The sequence below is a fragment of the Suncus etruscus genome, chromosome 3, assembly GCF_024139225.1.
Source record: "Suncus etruscus isolate mSunEtr1 chromosome 3, mSunEtr1.pri.cur, whole genome shotgun sequence".
NCBI lineage: Eukaryota > Metazoa > Chordata > Mammalia > Eulipotyphla > Soricidae > Suncus > Suncus etruscus.
In genome coordinates, this window is record NC_064850.1 from 144,535,130 (window position 1) to 144,549,927 (window position 14,798).

At 36.5% G+C, this 14,798-nt stretch overlaps 1 protein-coding gene and 1 non-coding gene across 2 annotated transcripts in view; both read left to right on the top strand.

The window, feature by feature from the left end:
* Positions 1–14,798, top strand: part of ROCK1 (Rho associated coiled-coil containing protein kinase 1) — a 647,994-nt gene that overhangs the window by 605,588 nt on the left and 27,608 nt on the right. The window contains exons 16-21 of the mRNA XM_049769981.1: positions 368–459; positions 554–800; positions 3,377–3,483; positions 5,351–5,501; positions 10,796–10,956; positions 13,656–13,840. Of these exons, the coding sequence (XP_049625938.1) occupies positions 368–459; positions 554–800; positions 3,377–3,483; positions 5,351–5,501; positions 10,796–10,956; positions 13,656–13,840 (943 nt within the window). The remainder of the gene's footprint in view (positions 1–367; positions 460–553; positions 801–3,376; positions 3,484–5,350; positions 5,502–10,795; positions 10,957–13,655; positions 13,841–14,798) is intronic.
* Positions 13,240–13,346, top strand: LOC126004615 (U6 spliceosomal RNA). Its single transcript, XR_007493884.1, has one exon. It is a non-coding gene; the product is annotated as a U6 spliceosomal RNA (small nuclear RNA).

A 14,798-nucleotide genomic window follows, 5' to 3' on the forward strand; every position in this document is an offset into this window, starting at 1 on the left:
CAGGAGTAACCCCTGAGCGTCAAACGGGTGTGGCCCAAAAACCAAAAAAAAAAAAAAAAAAACAAGGTGATTTTTATATCTTTCTTTTGCCCCGGTTGTGGGGCCATACCTGGCTGCGCTCAGGGATTATTCCTGCCTCTGCGCTCAGCACCCCTGGCAGGCTCGGGAGACCATATGGGATGTAGGGATTCGAACCACAGTCTATCCTGGGTCAGCTGTGTGCAAGGCAAACACCCTACTGCTGTGCTATCTCTCCGGCCCCTGATTTCTATATCTTTTTTTTTAATTACTATCGTTATTTAAACACCTTGATTACAGATATGATTGTAATTGGGTTTCAGTTTCTATATCTTATTCTTTCACTTAGTGTCTACATTAAAGGATCAATTGGAAGATTTAAAGAAAGTAAGTCAGAATTCACAGCTTGCTAATGAGAAACTGACGCAATTACAGAAACAGGTAAGTTTGTAACATTTTAAGAAAGATTAAAATAAGTCACTGTATTTTGATTTTTTTAATAAAACTTATTTTCTTCCTCTTTTTTTGTTAACAGCTAGAAGAAGCCAATGACTTACTTAGAACAGAATCAGATGCAGCTGTAAGACTAAGAAAGAGTCACACAGAAATGAGTAAGTCAGTTAGTCAGTTAGAGTCCCTGAACAGAGAACTGCAAGAAAGAAATAGAGTTTTAGAGAATTCCAAGTCACAAATGGACAAAGATTATTACCAGCTGCAAGCTGTGTTAGAAGCAGAACGAAGAGACAGAGGTCATGATTCAGAGATGATTGGAGACCTTCAAGGTAAAATATTTTCATACTAAGATACACATAAGTATATTTTAATATCTATAAAGGCAAGTGTGTGTATTCTTTTCTTTTAAGTGTATAATTCATTGTGTGTATTTATCACATTGTTTACTAATGGATCAAAAATTTTATTGTAAAAGAATGATATTTACCATTTTAATATTTTAAGTATGAGCTAATTTTTTTGTGCTACAGATCAAAATTTCATCCATGCAAAGCATATATTCCATTCTTCCTTTGAGCTACATCCCTACCCCATGTATATGTTTTTTTAATCATTCTTGTATAAAGAAAAATGATGGTGAAATCAGAAATTGTTTTTCTTCTTTCTCTTTTGTGCATACGGTTTGTTTGTTTTTTAATTTTAGACACCATGGTTTATAGTACCATTAATGGTAAAATTTTTTGTGTATTTGTTTTTGTTTTGGGGCCACATCAGACATCACTCCTGGCAGGCTCGAGGGACCATATGGAATGCCAGGGATTGAACTCGGGTCCATTTCGGGTTGGCAGTGTGCAAGGCAAATGCCCTACCACTGTGCCATCGCTCCTGCCCCAATGCTAAAATTTTATGCATAACACCACTACATTCCCCACCAGAGTGTCCGCCTCTGTCCACCCTTCCACCATTATTCCAGTGTTTATTGTATTCTCTCCCTTTTCCCTATTACTCCATTTAATCCCCTTCCTCTCCTCCACTGGCAGACTTTGTACTAAAGAGAATTTCTCAGTTTCTATTGCTTTGAGGCATTGCTTTATTATACCCCTACTTGTTTCTTTATACCCCACATCTAAGAGAGTTCATTCTGTATCCCTCTCCTGACTAACGTGGCTCAGCTTGATAACTTTCCAGAATCATCTATGTAGTAGCAAATTGCATGATTTCATCCTAAAGCCTAGTAATATTCTCATGCTTAAGGTTTTGGTTTTGTTTTGTTTTTTTTGGGCCACACATAGTGGCATTAAGAGTTATTCCTGGGGCCAGAGAGATAGCATGGAGGTAAGGTGTTTGCCTTGCATACAGAAGGACAGTGGTTCGAATCCCAGCATCCTATATGGTCCCCCAAGCCTGCCAGGAGCGATTTCTGAGCATAGAGCCAGGAATGACCCCTGAGTGCTGATGGGTGTGACTCCCCCCCCCCAAAAAAAAAAATTATTTTTGGCTCTGTCCTCAGAAATCGCTCCTAGCAGGCTCGGGGGAACATATGAGATGCCAGGAATCAAACCCAGGTCCATCCTGGGTCAGTCGCGTGCACGGCTAATGCTCTACTGCTTTCCTATCTCTGGCCCTGCACGCTTAAATTTTAATTTCTTCTTTCTCAAGAAGAATTATTTAGCACTTCTCAATACTTAGCACTTCAAGATAAGTAATAAAGATGTTTTCAACTTTCAGCCAGAGTACTAAAATTAAAACGAGACAAAATTTTAAAACATGGCTAATTCAAGGTCTTACTCAAAGTGGAGTACTAAGTAATTTAGGCAGAGAAGGATTCTCTTTAAAACCTGGGTATTCCTTGCGTTATTGGTAGAAATAGAAATTCATTTCCAGAAATACAGTATCATTGCAACTAAAGAACTGGGTACTTGGAAAGGTTTGAATTAGAGATATTAGTCTTAATCCAAAATGAAAAAGATTAAAATAACCTTGAGTTTACTTTGTGATTACTTTGATAATCACAGTAAACTTCAAATTGTTTTATAAAAGATGTTGGCTGATGTTCCTTTCACTTACTTTTTTCCTAAGGTTATTAGTATTTCTGTAAGTACTGACATTCATTTCTATTTAATCAAAACAGAGATGTGTAGAGGTTGCCAGATCTCTGGGAGGAAAATAGTGCGGGGGCAGTTGATTTTAGCCTTACACACAGGATGGGAACATATTTTAGGGTTCTCATGGGGTTTGGAGATTAGCTATAATTCTGTGAAGAGAGGTCAAGGTCAGTTTCTGTGTCATGGAAACAAAATTTGAAACTCCTATTGGTTCTTAGCTAAGTAGTGTCATATAATCTTATTTCTCAGGGACTGGGCTTGAAATAGATTTGAAAAATAACGAAGAGAGTAGCCTTATTATATGTATAAGAAAAGCTATATTCTTAACTTCTTTAACTTTCTTTTTGGACTTTTTATATAGCTATATAAAAATCACTTTATTTGCCTTCTCTATAAACTAAGGATTTAGAATAGGTATGTACCATACCTACCATGCCCTACCACTGTGCTGTCTCTCTGGCTCCTCTAAACAATTTTTTCAATTTTATCTGTGGAGCTTTGGGGGTGCCCACATCCAATGGTACTCTGGATTTACTCCTAGGTCAGTCAGTGCAAAGGGATCAGTCCTGTTGGGTGCAGGAGACCATATAGGGTGCCCGGGATCAAACCCACATGAGATGCATCAAAGCATGTACCTTTATCTTTTAACCCTTTTAACCATTTATAAATGAAGAGTATTTACTAGGTGATTTCCAATTTAAATGTTATATATGATCAGCAGACTTAAACATTTTTTCTAATGGTCTTGCTGAAAGCTTATTTTGATAGCTATATGACTTGACTGTTTTTTTCACTGATAGCTCGAATTACATCTTTACAAGAGGAGGTGAAGCATCTCAAATATAGTCTTGAAAGAGTGGAAGGTGAAAGAAAAGAAGCTCAAGACATGCTTAATCATTCAGAAAAGGTAAGGCTTTGAAGGAACGGGAAGGACTTCGTTTAGGGGACCCGGAGCTATTCAAGCAAATGGACTGTCAGTTCAGTGTGAGGGCCTAGTGATGCTGTGCTGCTCCAGTTTTGTTGGATTGGGATTGTCGGGGCCACATAGTGCTTTGGGCTCAGTCTGTAAGAACTATATGGCAATGCTGGGGGTTGGTCAATGACTGGGGATGAAACCCAGGTCATAAAACAGGAGTTCAAGCACTTACCTTGCATGCAGTGGGCCATGATTTGATCCCCGGCACAGCATATGGTCCCCCAAGTGAGGCCAGGAGTGATCCTCCCAAAACAAAGAAACTTAGGTTAGGTGCATTCAAGATATGTACACTAAACCATCTGTATTGTCTTCTTGGCACCAAAATGATTTAATGCATACTAGTACGAAAGACTTTTTACTAGTCATCAAATACTATGTTGTGTTTTTTTTTTTTAACTTTTATTTTTGCTTTTGGCCACATCCAGCATTCTCAAGGGTTACTCCTGGCTCTGAATTCAGGAATTATTCCTGGCAGTGCTAGTGGGCCTTACAGGATGCCGTAGATAAAACCAGGATTGGTCACATGCAAGGCAAATGCTCTATTCTCTTTGCTCTTTCTTCAGCCCAATATTTTACAAAAATTAATTTTGGTTTTGCCCTTGAAAGATATTTAATTACTTGGTTTGGAAATAACTTCTTGTAAAATTTCTCTTTATTGCACATAGAAAAGATGAAAGTGCTGATACTACTAGTCTGGGTGTTTTTCTTATTTTATTGTAAATAAGGGGGGGGGGGCAGGGGCAGCCACAGAGTTTAATGTAGATGTTTTGTACATGTAGGACTCAAAGATTCAAACCCTGACATTTTGTGGTTCCCTGAGCACCATCAAGCACTGAATCAAAAATAGCCCCTAAGTTACCACCAGACGTGCTTCCCTCTCCAAGTTATTAGTTATTCTCTTCATTGCTAAAATTAAATAGATGGTAGCTTTCAACCTAGGCATCTAAAGAAATTACCAAAAAAAAAAAAAAAAAACAAAACAAAAAACTAAGACAGAATTACTGAAAAGACAGGAAACAAGATTATGTAGTGAAATATTATAACCATCAATAGAATTTTTCCCTATTTACTGTGGCTTATGAAATCTGAAGGGGGTGGGTATAATGAAAAGATAGTATTTTGCTTTTAATTATGTATGTTTTAGATGTATGATCACTGATAGTAAGCTAGACAAAGAGGGGACCACCTACTCTAGCAGCCCAGGGGGTGATGGTGGGGGATATGAGTTGCAGAAAGGGAACGGGGTAGGGGTGAGGACAATCCCCTGATTTAATGTTAATATGTACCTAAAATACTAACGTGACAGATATGTAAGCCACTATGATCAAAATAAAAATTTAAAAAAATGTATGTTTTATTAGTACATATTAGATTATTAGTATTTAGTGTGTGGTATTTATTAGTATTGGGTTTTATATGTTTATTACTATTTTAAAATGGGATATTAAAAATCTGAAATAAGCAAGATGGTCAAATGAATAAATTATGATAATGTTTTGGGGCCAAACCCAACAGTGCTTTGGAACTACTCCCAGAAAGTTGCTCAGAAATTCACCCTGGTGGTGTTTAGGGAAACTCAGTGATAGAGAAAGTTCAGATCTCCCACATCCAAAATCTATGCAGTAGTTCTGTGAGCTATCTTCCTATCCTAAACAAAAATATATAAGTAAATAAGGCATACATATCAGACTAATATGATTCATATATTTATATGTTGTCTTGTATCTCGTTTATAAGTAATGTGAGGTTTAATGGGTTTTTCTGCACAGTGCTGTATGGGTTTATTTTCATTTTACAGGAAAAGAATAATTTAGAGATAGATTTAAACTACAAACTTAAATCATTACAACAACGGTTAGAACAAGAGGTAAATGAACATAAAATAACCAAGGCTTGTTTGACTGACAAACATCAATCTATTGAAGAGGCAAAGTCTGTAGCAATGTATGGTAAGTATCAGTTTTAATATTTCCTTCATGATTTTTTTTAAATAATTGCTTGCAGAAAATTTTATTTTAACTAAAATTTTATTATTGTGTAAGATCTTTAGGATTATTTATTATTGTAGTAGGAAAGATGGCACAGTGAATAGGATGCTTACCTTGCATACAGTAAATCTAGGTTTGATCCCTGCATCCCATCTGATTACCCAAGCACCACCAGAAGTAATTCCTGAGTCCAGAAAATCCAAATAAAGAAGGAAATGTCAAACTTACCATTGCATACAGAATCTTTTGAATTGACATTTACCTGTCTTTACAGTCTTACTGTTTTGTATTCTTAAACAGCTTTTATGCATATTGAAATGTTTCAGTGTTTATTATTGACTATGTAATATTTGGAACAGTTACAATATATTCTTCTAGGAATGTAGCAGAAAAATAAGACAAGAACCCTGCCTCACAGATAATATTTTCTGACAGGGAGATAGACAAGCAATTAAGTAAAAACAAGTACAGATTATCATCATTAATATGGATTAAATGTACTTAATGTAATAATTTGTAGGTAGTGGTACAACCTGTAGAATATTCTTAGGAAAGGGAGCTCTGAGACAGTTAATATTTGAGGTAAGCACTAGGAGTTAAAATGAAAGAGCTGTTTTAGTTTTTATTTTGTTTGGGGGGACTTAGGGAATCATACAGTGCTCAGGGCTCACCTAGTTTAGGGTGCTGAGGATAAGGGGTGCCAGCTATTGACATTGGTACATGCAAAGCAATTCCTTACCCACTGTACTATCTCTCCTCTGTAAGAATCATTTTAAAGAATGAAAGGAATTATGTTTTAGTTTTAGAAACTAAATTCAATATACTTACTCTTAAGGATAGTGGGAGATTATTTAAGGTATTGTGGCTATGTAATTAATGCTTTTAAAAGATCACTTCTGGGCCGGGCGGTGGCGCTGGAGGTAAGGTGCCTGCCTTGCCTGCGCTGGCCTAGGACGGACCGCGGTTCGATCCCCCGGCATCCCATATGGTCCCCCAAGCCAGGAGCGACTTCTGAGCGCATAGCCAGGAGTAACCCCTGAGCGTCACCGGGTGTGGCCCAAAAAAAAAAAAAAAAAAAAAGATCACTTCTAAGTGGAAAACGCTTTTGAGAGGGATAACAATTAAAAAGAGGAGACCAGAGCTTAAGGAGATGGCTTAAGGACCAGAGTGCATTCTTTGCATGTATGAGCAAACCAGGGGTGGCACCCCATCTCTATTTTTTTTTAAGTTTGAAATGGTAGAGATCAATTAGAAGGCACTGACCTTAGACATTAGTGGTAGATCTGTGAAAGAAGCAGAAATACAGAGGATAAGAGTTGATAATAAAGTGAATTAAAGAGCAAGGTTGGGCTAGAAAGATAGTAGGTAAGATGCTTGCTTTGCACACTGCTGACTTGCATACAACCCCAGCCTCATATGGTCCCCTGAATACTCCTGAACTGAGAGCAGAACCAGGAATAACATGTGAGCATTACAGGGTGTGTCTTCAAAAGAAAACAAAACGGAGCAAAAAGGGAATCAGGGCTTCGAATCTTTATTTTAATAGCTGGATTGACGTATATATTTATCATTGGACTATGACTAATTTGACATGGGGTAAACAAAAGCATCTACTTAATTTCTTAATTTTAAAATATTGAGAAAACATTGCATTACAGCATTATGTAAGTTTTGTGTATGCATCATTATAATCAACATTAGAATAAGTATGTACTTTTAATTTGAAATATGCATTCTAGCAGAATTATTTTTTCATTATTTTGTATTAGAAAAACATGATTTACAAGAGTTCCCATATTATTGTTTAATAGTTGGAATGCTACTTCACTACCTCTACCACCAGACAGTCCATAACCCTCCACCTTCATCTCATTATTTCTTCTCGTTCATAATGAACTTTTTTTTTTAAAACCCTAAGACACTGAAACAACAGTTGATTTAAAATTTTACTTAGATTACTGTTTCATCTATTTTCAATTCTCACTTTTATTGTACAGGGTAAAACTTTCTTTAAAATATTAATTATTTTAAACACCATGGTTATAAGGTTGTTGACAGAAAAAAAGTTACTCATAATTGAGTTTCAGTCATGTAATGTGCCGTGCACCCTTTCCCACCATTAATGTCCCAGTTTTTCTCCTGCCCTCCCCCATACCTCTGTCCTTGGTCAGACATTTTTCTTCTTTTAAGATGGGAAAGAAAGCTGGAGATATAACATTGGTAGTATTCTTACTTTGTATGCTGTCAACCCAAATTCAATCCCTGATATCCTGTATCATCCCTTGAGTCCTGCCAAGGTGATCCTTCAGCACACCTATGGCCAGGTATAGTCCAAAATATCAAAATAATAAGATAGTGAAGAATCGAATGTTTTTACAATCAAGGTGAAAAGCAAAATTATATAATAAAGTAGAGGACATGGTAATTCAAGAGTCCCAGGGATAGTATATGTGTAAACAAAATTATTTGACATTTGATTTAATTATCAAAAAAGATGGTAAGAATCTAGAAGCGACTTTCCTAACTTCATAAGGACACATAAGAAAATTGGAAACAGATCACCTTATGTTTCGCTTTATTTTTGCCCAAATGTTTTTTTGTTTTGTTTTTTGGTTTTTCGGGCCACACCCGTTTGATGCTCAGGGGTTTTCTGGCTAAATGCTCAGAAATTGCCCCTGGCTTGGGGGGACCATATGGGACGCCGGGGGATCGAACCGTGGTCCTTCCTTGGCTAGTGCTTCCAAGGCAGACACCTTACCTCTAGCGCCACCTCGCCAGCCCCTGCCCAAATGTTTTACCTACTAGTGTAATTTAATATTTTCCCCTAGTTTGTTGTACATATATATATATAAATTTCTCTTTGTCAGTCCTGAATTGTACATCTATCCACAGATCTGTAGTTCCCTGTTATTTTAATTTTTTTTTTTTTTTTTTTTTTTTTTTTTTTTTTGGTTTTTCGAGCCACACCTGTTTGATGCTCAGGGGTTACCCCTGGCTAAGTGCTCAGAAATTGCCCCTGGCTTGGGCGGACCATATGGGACTCCGGGAGATCAAACCCCGGTCCTTCCTTGGCTAGCGCTTGCAAGGCAGACACCTTACCTCTAGTGCCACCACGCCAGCCCCTATTTTAAATTTTTTTACTTAGTAAAGCTAAACTATATTTTTATAATGTTAACAAAAGAAACCAAAATGCTTCTATTAAAATCAAACTTTTCTTAAATATGGTCAGTTGATTTTTTTCTATAGCCATATCTAAAGCATGAGAATTCAATTTTTTAAAAGAATAATATAAATTAGTTTTAATAACATGGCAACAGAAACAAGGCATTAAAAAGAACTGAATGTTAGAGTAAACCTATTCAAATAGGTTTACTTTTTATGTGTATTTATTAGTCTCCTAAAGAACATCTATTTTAGTTACATTAACTGTGAAAATTGTATTAGCTATCTAATTGGAGCTAATAGTTCAGTAATAAATTTGAGTTTGGGGAGAAGTATCTATTCAGATCAAATTCAAAGATCTATATGTGGAATCTGAAATATACTATGGGAAGAAGAAAAAATAAATCATGATGAAGCCCCGAGGCAGCTTAATATTTGAAGGTTAGAGGTCAACATTGGTGGTGGGAATGGCCCTAATTCACTGTCACTAAACACCTGAAATACAACTGTGAAAGACTTGTAATTCACAATGGCCTCAATGAAAAAAAAAAATTTTAAAGAAAAGAATAGTTAACAAATTGAGTATATTATGTATTATAAAAATTCTGTTTTGATTAGATAAATACTATATTTGTGTGTATAAAATGTGTGAGTTTATTTTGACATATATTGTTTCCTAAATATACATATCCATTAATATATAAATTTTTTATATATACATACAAATTCTGTATTGATTTGTGATGGTATAAGTATTTTAAGAAGTCATAGATGAAAAATGTTTTGACCTTCACTACTTTTCATGGCCCCCAAAATAAAATCACAAATTTTCAAAGACCCCCCCCCCCCCAAATTGGAATGTTAGATAGAAGAAGAGAAACCAGAAATGGAAACTAATACAGCAGCAGAAGAGGGTAGCAGGACAACAGGTAGAGTGTTTTCCTTGTACAAGCCTGACCTAAGTTCATCCCCAGTACTATTTGGTTCTGCCGAACCCTACCTGGAGTGATTCTTTAGCACAGAGTCAGGAGAAAGCCCAGAGAATTTCTGGGTGTGCTCTTTCCCTCCCCCCAACAAAAGAAGATGGTAGCAGTATGGTAGCAGGGAAGTATGATATTAAAAGATTCTAAAAGTATTAAAGAGGTGAGAGGATGACTCAGTATGTTGAATTAAGAAGTTTTATTTAGGTCCAGATCTATAGTACATCAGATAGGGCCTTTGCCTTTCATTTGATCCCCAGCATCTCTGACTTGCCTGTTGCAAGTCAGCCCCTGAAAAGGTTGACTGATGGAGGGATGGAGGATGAGGTCTTTCCCCTCCAGCTCGGAGAATGCGTCTGCCACCCCGTCCAGCCAACGGTTCTGAGGTGACATAATGGATAAACAGCTCACAGACAGTCAGGCTTGTGGAAATATTAGCTTTATTCGGTGGACAAGACTGAAGTTCAAAGTCTCAGCCTCAGTTCCAGCCAAAAAGCCCTTTGCCTTCCACAGACCCTTGTTTTTATCCCCCAGAATCAGGTACCACCCAATGGTGGGATCAGATACCACCCAATGGTGGAAGCAGAATCAGGTACCACCCTAGGGTGGAGGCAGAATGCCAGGTCACACCCTAGGGTAGGGCACAATCACCATCAGGGTAGGGTCAGTAACATAATCCATAAAATGTTTACATACACAACACCTGTCAAGAGTGATTTCTGAGCACAGAGCCAGAAGTAATCCCTGAGTGTTGCCACTGTGGCTCCAAAAACAAGAAACATAAAGTTTTATTTTACTTGTTATGCCTTATAATTCTTCCATAGAAATCTTGTTATACAAGTAATTGAAATAGCATTAGCACTGGTGTTGGGAATAGTTCTATTAGACTACCAGAATAACAGCAGCAAGGGTAGAGAGAGTTCAAATGGCAGTCCTATGCAGTCCTGAGCACTCTACCACCCGGTTGAAATCAAACTTACAAGTGTAGCACCTGTACCAAAAAAAAAAAACAAGAAATGTAAACTAAAACTTTTTTAGCACCAATTTGTCTTAAGTGAAAAGTGTTAAAATCAGTTTTTTTTTTTTTAAATGTTTGTTACCTTTCTTTTACAGAAATGGAAAAAAAGCTGAAGGAAGAAAGAGAAGCCCGAGAGAAGGCTGAAAATAGTGTTGTTCAGATTGAAAAACAGTGTTCTATGCTAGATGTTGATCTCAAACAATCTCAACAGAAGCTTGAACATCTGACTGAAAATAAAGAAAGGATGGAGGAAGAGGTAAGGAAAATAAACAGTACTAATTATAAAATAAAATCTAAGTTGTGGGGCCGGAGCGATGGCTCAAGTGGTAAGGCGGCTAACTTAGGACACACTGCTGTTCAATCCTCCAGCATCCCATATGGGTCCCCAGGCCAGGGGCGTTTTCTGAGCACGTAGCTAGGAGTAAAACCTGAGCGTCACTGGATGTACCCCCCCCCCAAAAAAAAAAAACAAAAACAAAAAAACAAAAAAAACTAAAGAGTCATTATTTAAAATTAAGATTTTAATAAAATAATCTTTTTGTATCCGTGTTCACCATACATCGTCACTTCATCTCTAGCTCCTAGAATTTCTATCTTAAAATACATATTAAAAATCCCAACATAAAGCTATATCATCTTGCACTATGGCAGTAAAACTACTTAACTTCTTCCCTAAAACTGACCATATGTTTTTTAAAAAATAAAATTAAAATTATTTTTCTTATAAAGTATCTTGATGTTACAAAGAGGAGCTTGTTGTTATATTAAAAAAAAAATGTGGGGAGCCAGAGAGAGCATGGTGATAGGGTGTTTGCCTTCATGCGGTCAACCCAGGAGGGACCCGGTTCTATTCCTGGCATCCCATATGGTCTCCCCCAAGCCTGCAATGGGTGATATTTGAGTGCAGAGCCAGGTGTAACTTCTGAGCACTGCTGGGTGTGGCCCAACAACCAATCAATAAATAATGTTTTTTTTTAAAAATAAAGCTAGAGAGACTTGGTTGATTTCATTTTGGTGGAAAACACAGGATACATATTTGCAAAATATTAAAGTTATATATATTCCTTATTAAATAAAATAAAATTACATATATCCCTGTGACTAGTATTTGTATTTTAGAAATAAAGACTGACAATTATTAGTCCACATACATACATGTTAGAAGAAGGAGAAAGAGAAGACCAGAATAAATAGGAAAGATTTCACAGAGTGGGATGTTATATTTCAAAGATAGTTTGAGGAGCTAGAGAAATAATGCAGGGATTGAGATGATTGATTTGTATGCAGCTGGCCTGGTTTTATTCCTAGCATAGCATATGGTCCTCTGAGCATCACTGAGCTCATATGTCCCCCCACCAAAAAAAATTGTTAAGAGTTTGAGAAGTCTGTGGTGTTGAAATTATTTAGTGCATAAGATCAGAAAGTTGCTAAGGATCAGAAAGTTGACTAATCAGAAAAAAATGACATAAGTTGAATACTCAAGGCAGATTATTTATTTTGTCCTTTAAACTTAAAAAATGGGAGTTGTAGGTGAAACTACTTCTTTAGGAAAATTAATGTATTGATTGGTACATAGGACAATCAAGAAAAAAATTGGCATAATATTATAATTATGTCTTTTAAAAAAATTTAAATTTAAATAAATATATTGTCAGTTCCTGGTGATGAGCTGTTTAAGTAGCTAACAAAACCCTACTTTGAGCTCTTGTTTTCTATATAATTCCACAACTCTATAGTTCATTTTTTTTTCATTGTTTTAAAAACAATCCTCTTTAACTAACCAGGATCTGGATCAATGAATTTTTAAAAATTGGAGATACTGGGCCCGGAGAGATAGCACAGCGGCGTTTGCCTTGCAAGCAGCCGATCCAGGACCAAAGGTGGTTGGTTCGAATCCCGGTGTCCCATATGGTCCCCCGTGCCTGCCAGGAGCTATTTCTGAGCAGACAGCCAGGAGTAACCCCTGAGCACCGCCGGGTGTGGCCCAAAAACCGAAAAAAAAAAAAAATTTGGAGATACTGGGGCCGGCGAGTTGGCCCTAGAGGTAAGGTGTCTGCCTTGCAAGCACTAGCCAAGGAAGGACCGCGGTTTGATCCCCAGCGTCCCATATGGTCCCCCCAAGCCAGGGGCGATTTCTGAGCGCTTAGCCAGGAGTAACCCCTGAGATCAAATGGGTGTGGCCGAGAAACCAGAAAAAGAAAAAATGGAGATACTTATTAGAGGTGGTATACAACTGAGAATATAAAAATAGATTGTTATTTAAAAAAAAAAGAATTTTGGCTACCTCTAAATAAAATGGAGAGGTTCTTCGTTTTTGTAGACTTTGGACCAGAGGGAAAAACAAATATTAAAACAGAACATAATTGGAAACCTAATGTAGCTTTAAAGGGAAAACTTTAATAATACCGAATAATAATGATAGAGGAACGTTAAGTCTAATCACATCAATAAGTTAAAGAAGGTCTCATTAAACTTTGGGATTTGTAGACTAGAACACAACATTTATGCATAGCAAACACATTTAAATATCCCGTATCTTATGCTCGCTTTGCCAGCACATATACTAAAATTGGAACGATACAGAGAAGATTAGCATGGCCCCTGCACAAGGATGACACGCAAATTCATGAAGCATAAAAAAAAATCCCTTATCTGGGATAATATTTGGAAATGTCTCCAAATTTACTTCTTAGTCAACTTGTACTCCAGAATTTTCATATATATTAGAAGTGGAAAAATTACTTTCTACCTAAGATTTCATACTTGAAGTTTGGAACATAATTTGACTTGAATTAATAAATTCTATTGTAATAAACACCTACAAAGCTGGATACTCCTAGAATACTATTAATTATGTTAGTATGAGGAAGTATAATGTACTTGAGATTTGATTAAATTTAATATCTACAAATAATATGTATAAGAGATATACAATCTCATTTATTTTGTTTGTAGGTTAAGAATTTAACACTGCAACTGGAACAGGAATCAAATAAGCGACTATTGTTGCAAAATGAATTGAAATCTCATGCATTTGAAGCAGACAATTTGAAAGGTCTAGAAAAACAGATGAAACAGGAAATAAATACTTTATTGGAAGCTAAGAGATTGTTAGAATTTGAGTTGGCTCAACTTACAAAGTAAGTATAAAAATAACTTTCCTGGATTTTGTGTTCATTATTTTCTATATTTTATATGTATATATAAAGTATTGAATTTGTGAAGGGAACACTAGAAGCAATTTACGTGGACAGGTTTGCATGGGTGTTTAGTTCAGACTTTGAAAAGACAGACATACTAAAAAAGGAAAGATACTTAAAGGGGGAAAACGGTTCTCAAGGCAACTGACTATAGTCTGACAGATCTACCACAGTTTTCTCTTAATTTTTCATATGCATAAGAGTAATCAATTTCTTTACATTAAAATTATAAAACATTTTTATTAAGAATTTAGGACCTTGCAGGTTTATTTTTATTTTTATTTATTTTTAGATTTCTTTATCTAGACATTGTAATTAAACCTAATGTCTCTTTGTGTTTTGTCTTGTTTGTTAGTTTGTGTTTCCTACTCAGATATGTTTCTGGCCACAAAGCTAGGTGTTAATACTGGTTTCACAGTTCCTTTGCAGACGGAATTTGTATGCTTCAAAATTCCAGCATCATGGATGAGTGTGTCTTTTGTCAAATTACGTGGTTATTTTTTTTGTTTGTGTTACACCTATGTAGAGTTCAGGAGCTACTCTTGGCTTCTTTAAACTGTTGTTGACCATATAGGTTGACTTCATGTTACTGCTGTCATACAAAATACTTCTATGAACATAGGACTGCAAGTATCTTTCTTTTTTCTTTTTTTTTTTTTGGTTTTTGGGCCATACCCGGTGATGCTCTGGGGTTATTCCTGACTATGTGCTCAGAAGTCAAGTCGCTCCTGGCTTGGGGGACCATATGGGACGCCGTTCTAGGCTAGGGCTGGCAAGGCAGACACCTTACCTCTAGAGCCATCACGCCGGCCTCTGCAAGTATCTTTTTGAAATAATCTTTTTCTCAGATGGTATTGCTAGATTATGTTAAATTTACTTATGTAGTTAAGCTTTCCGT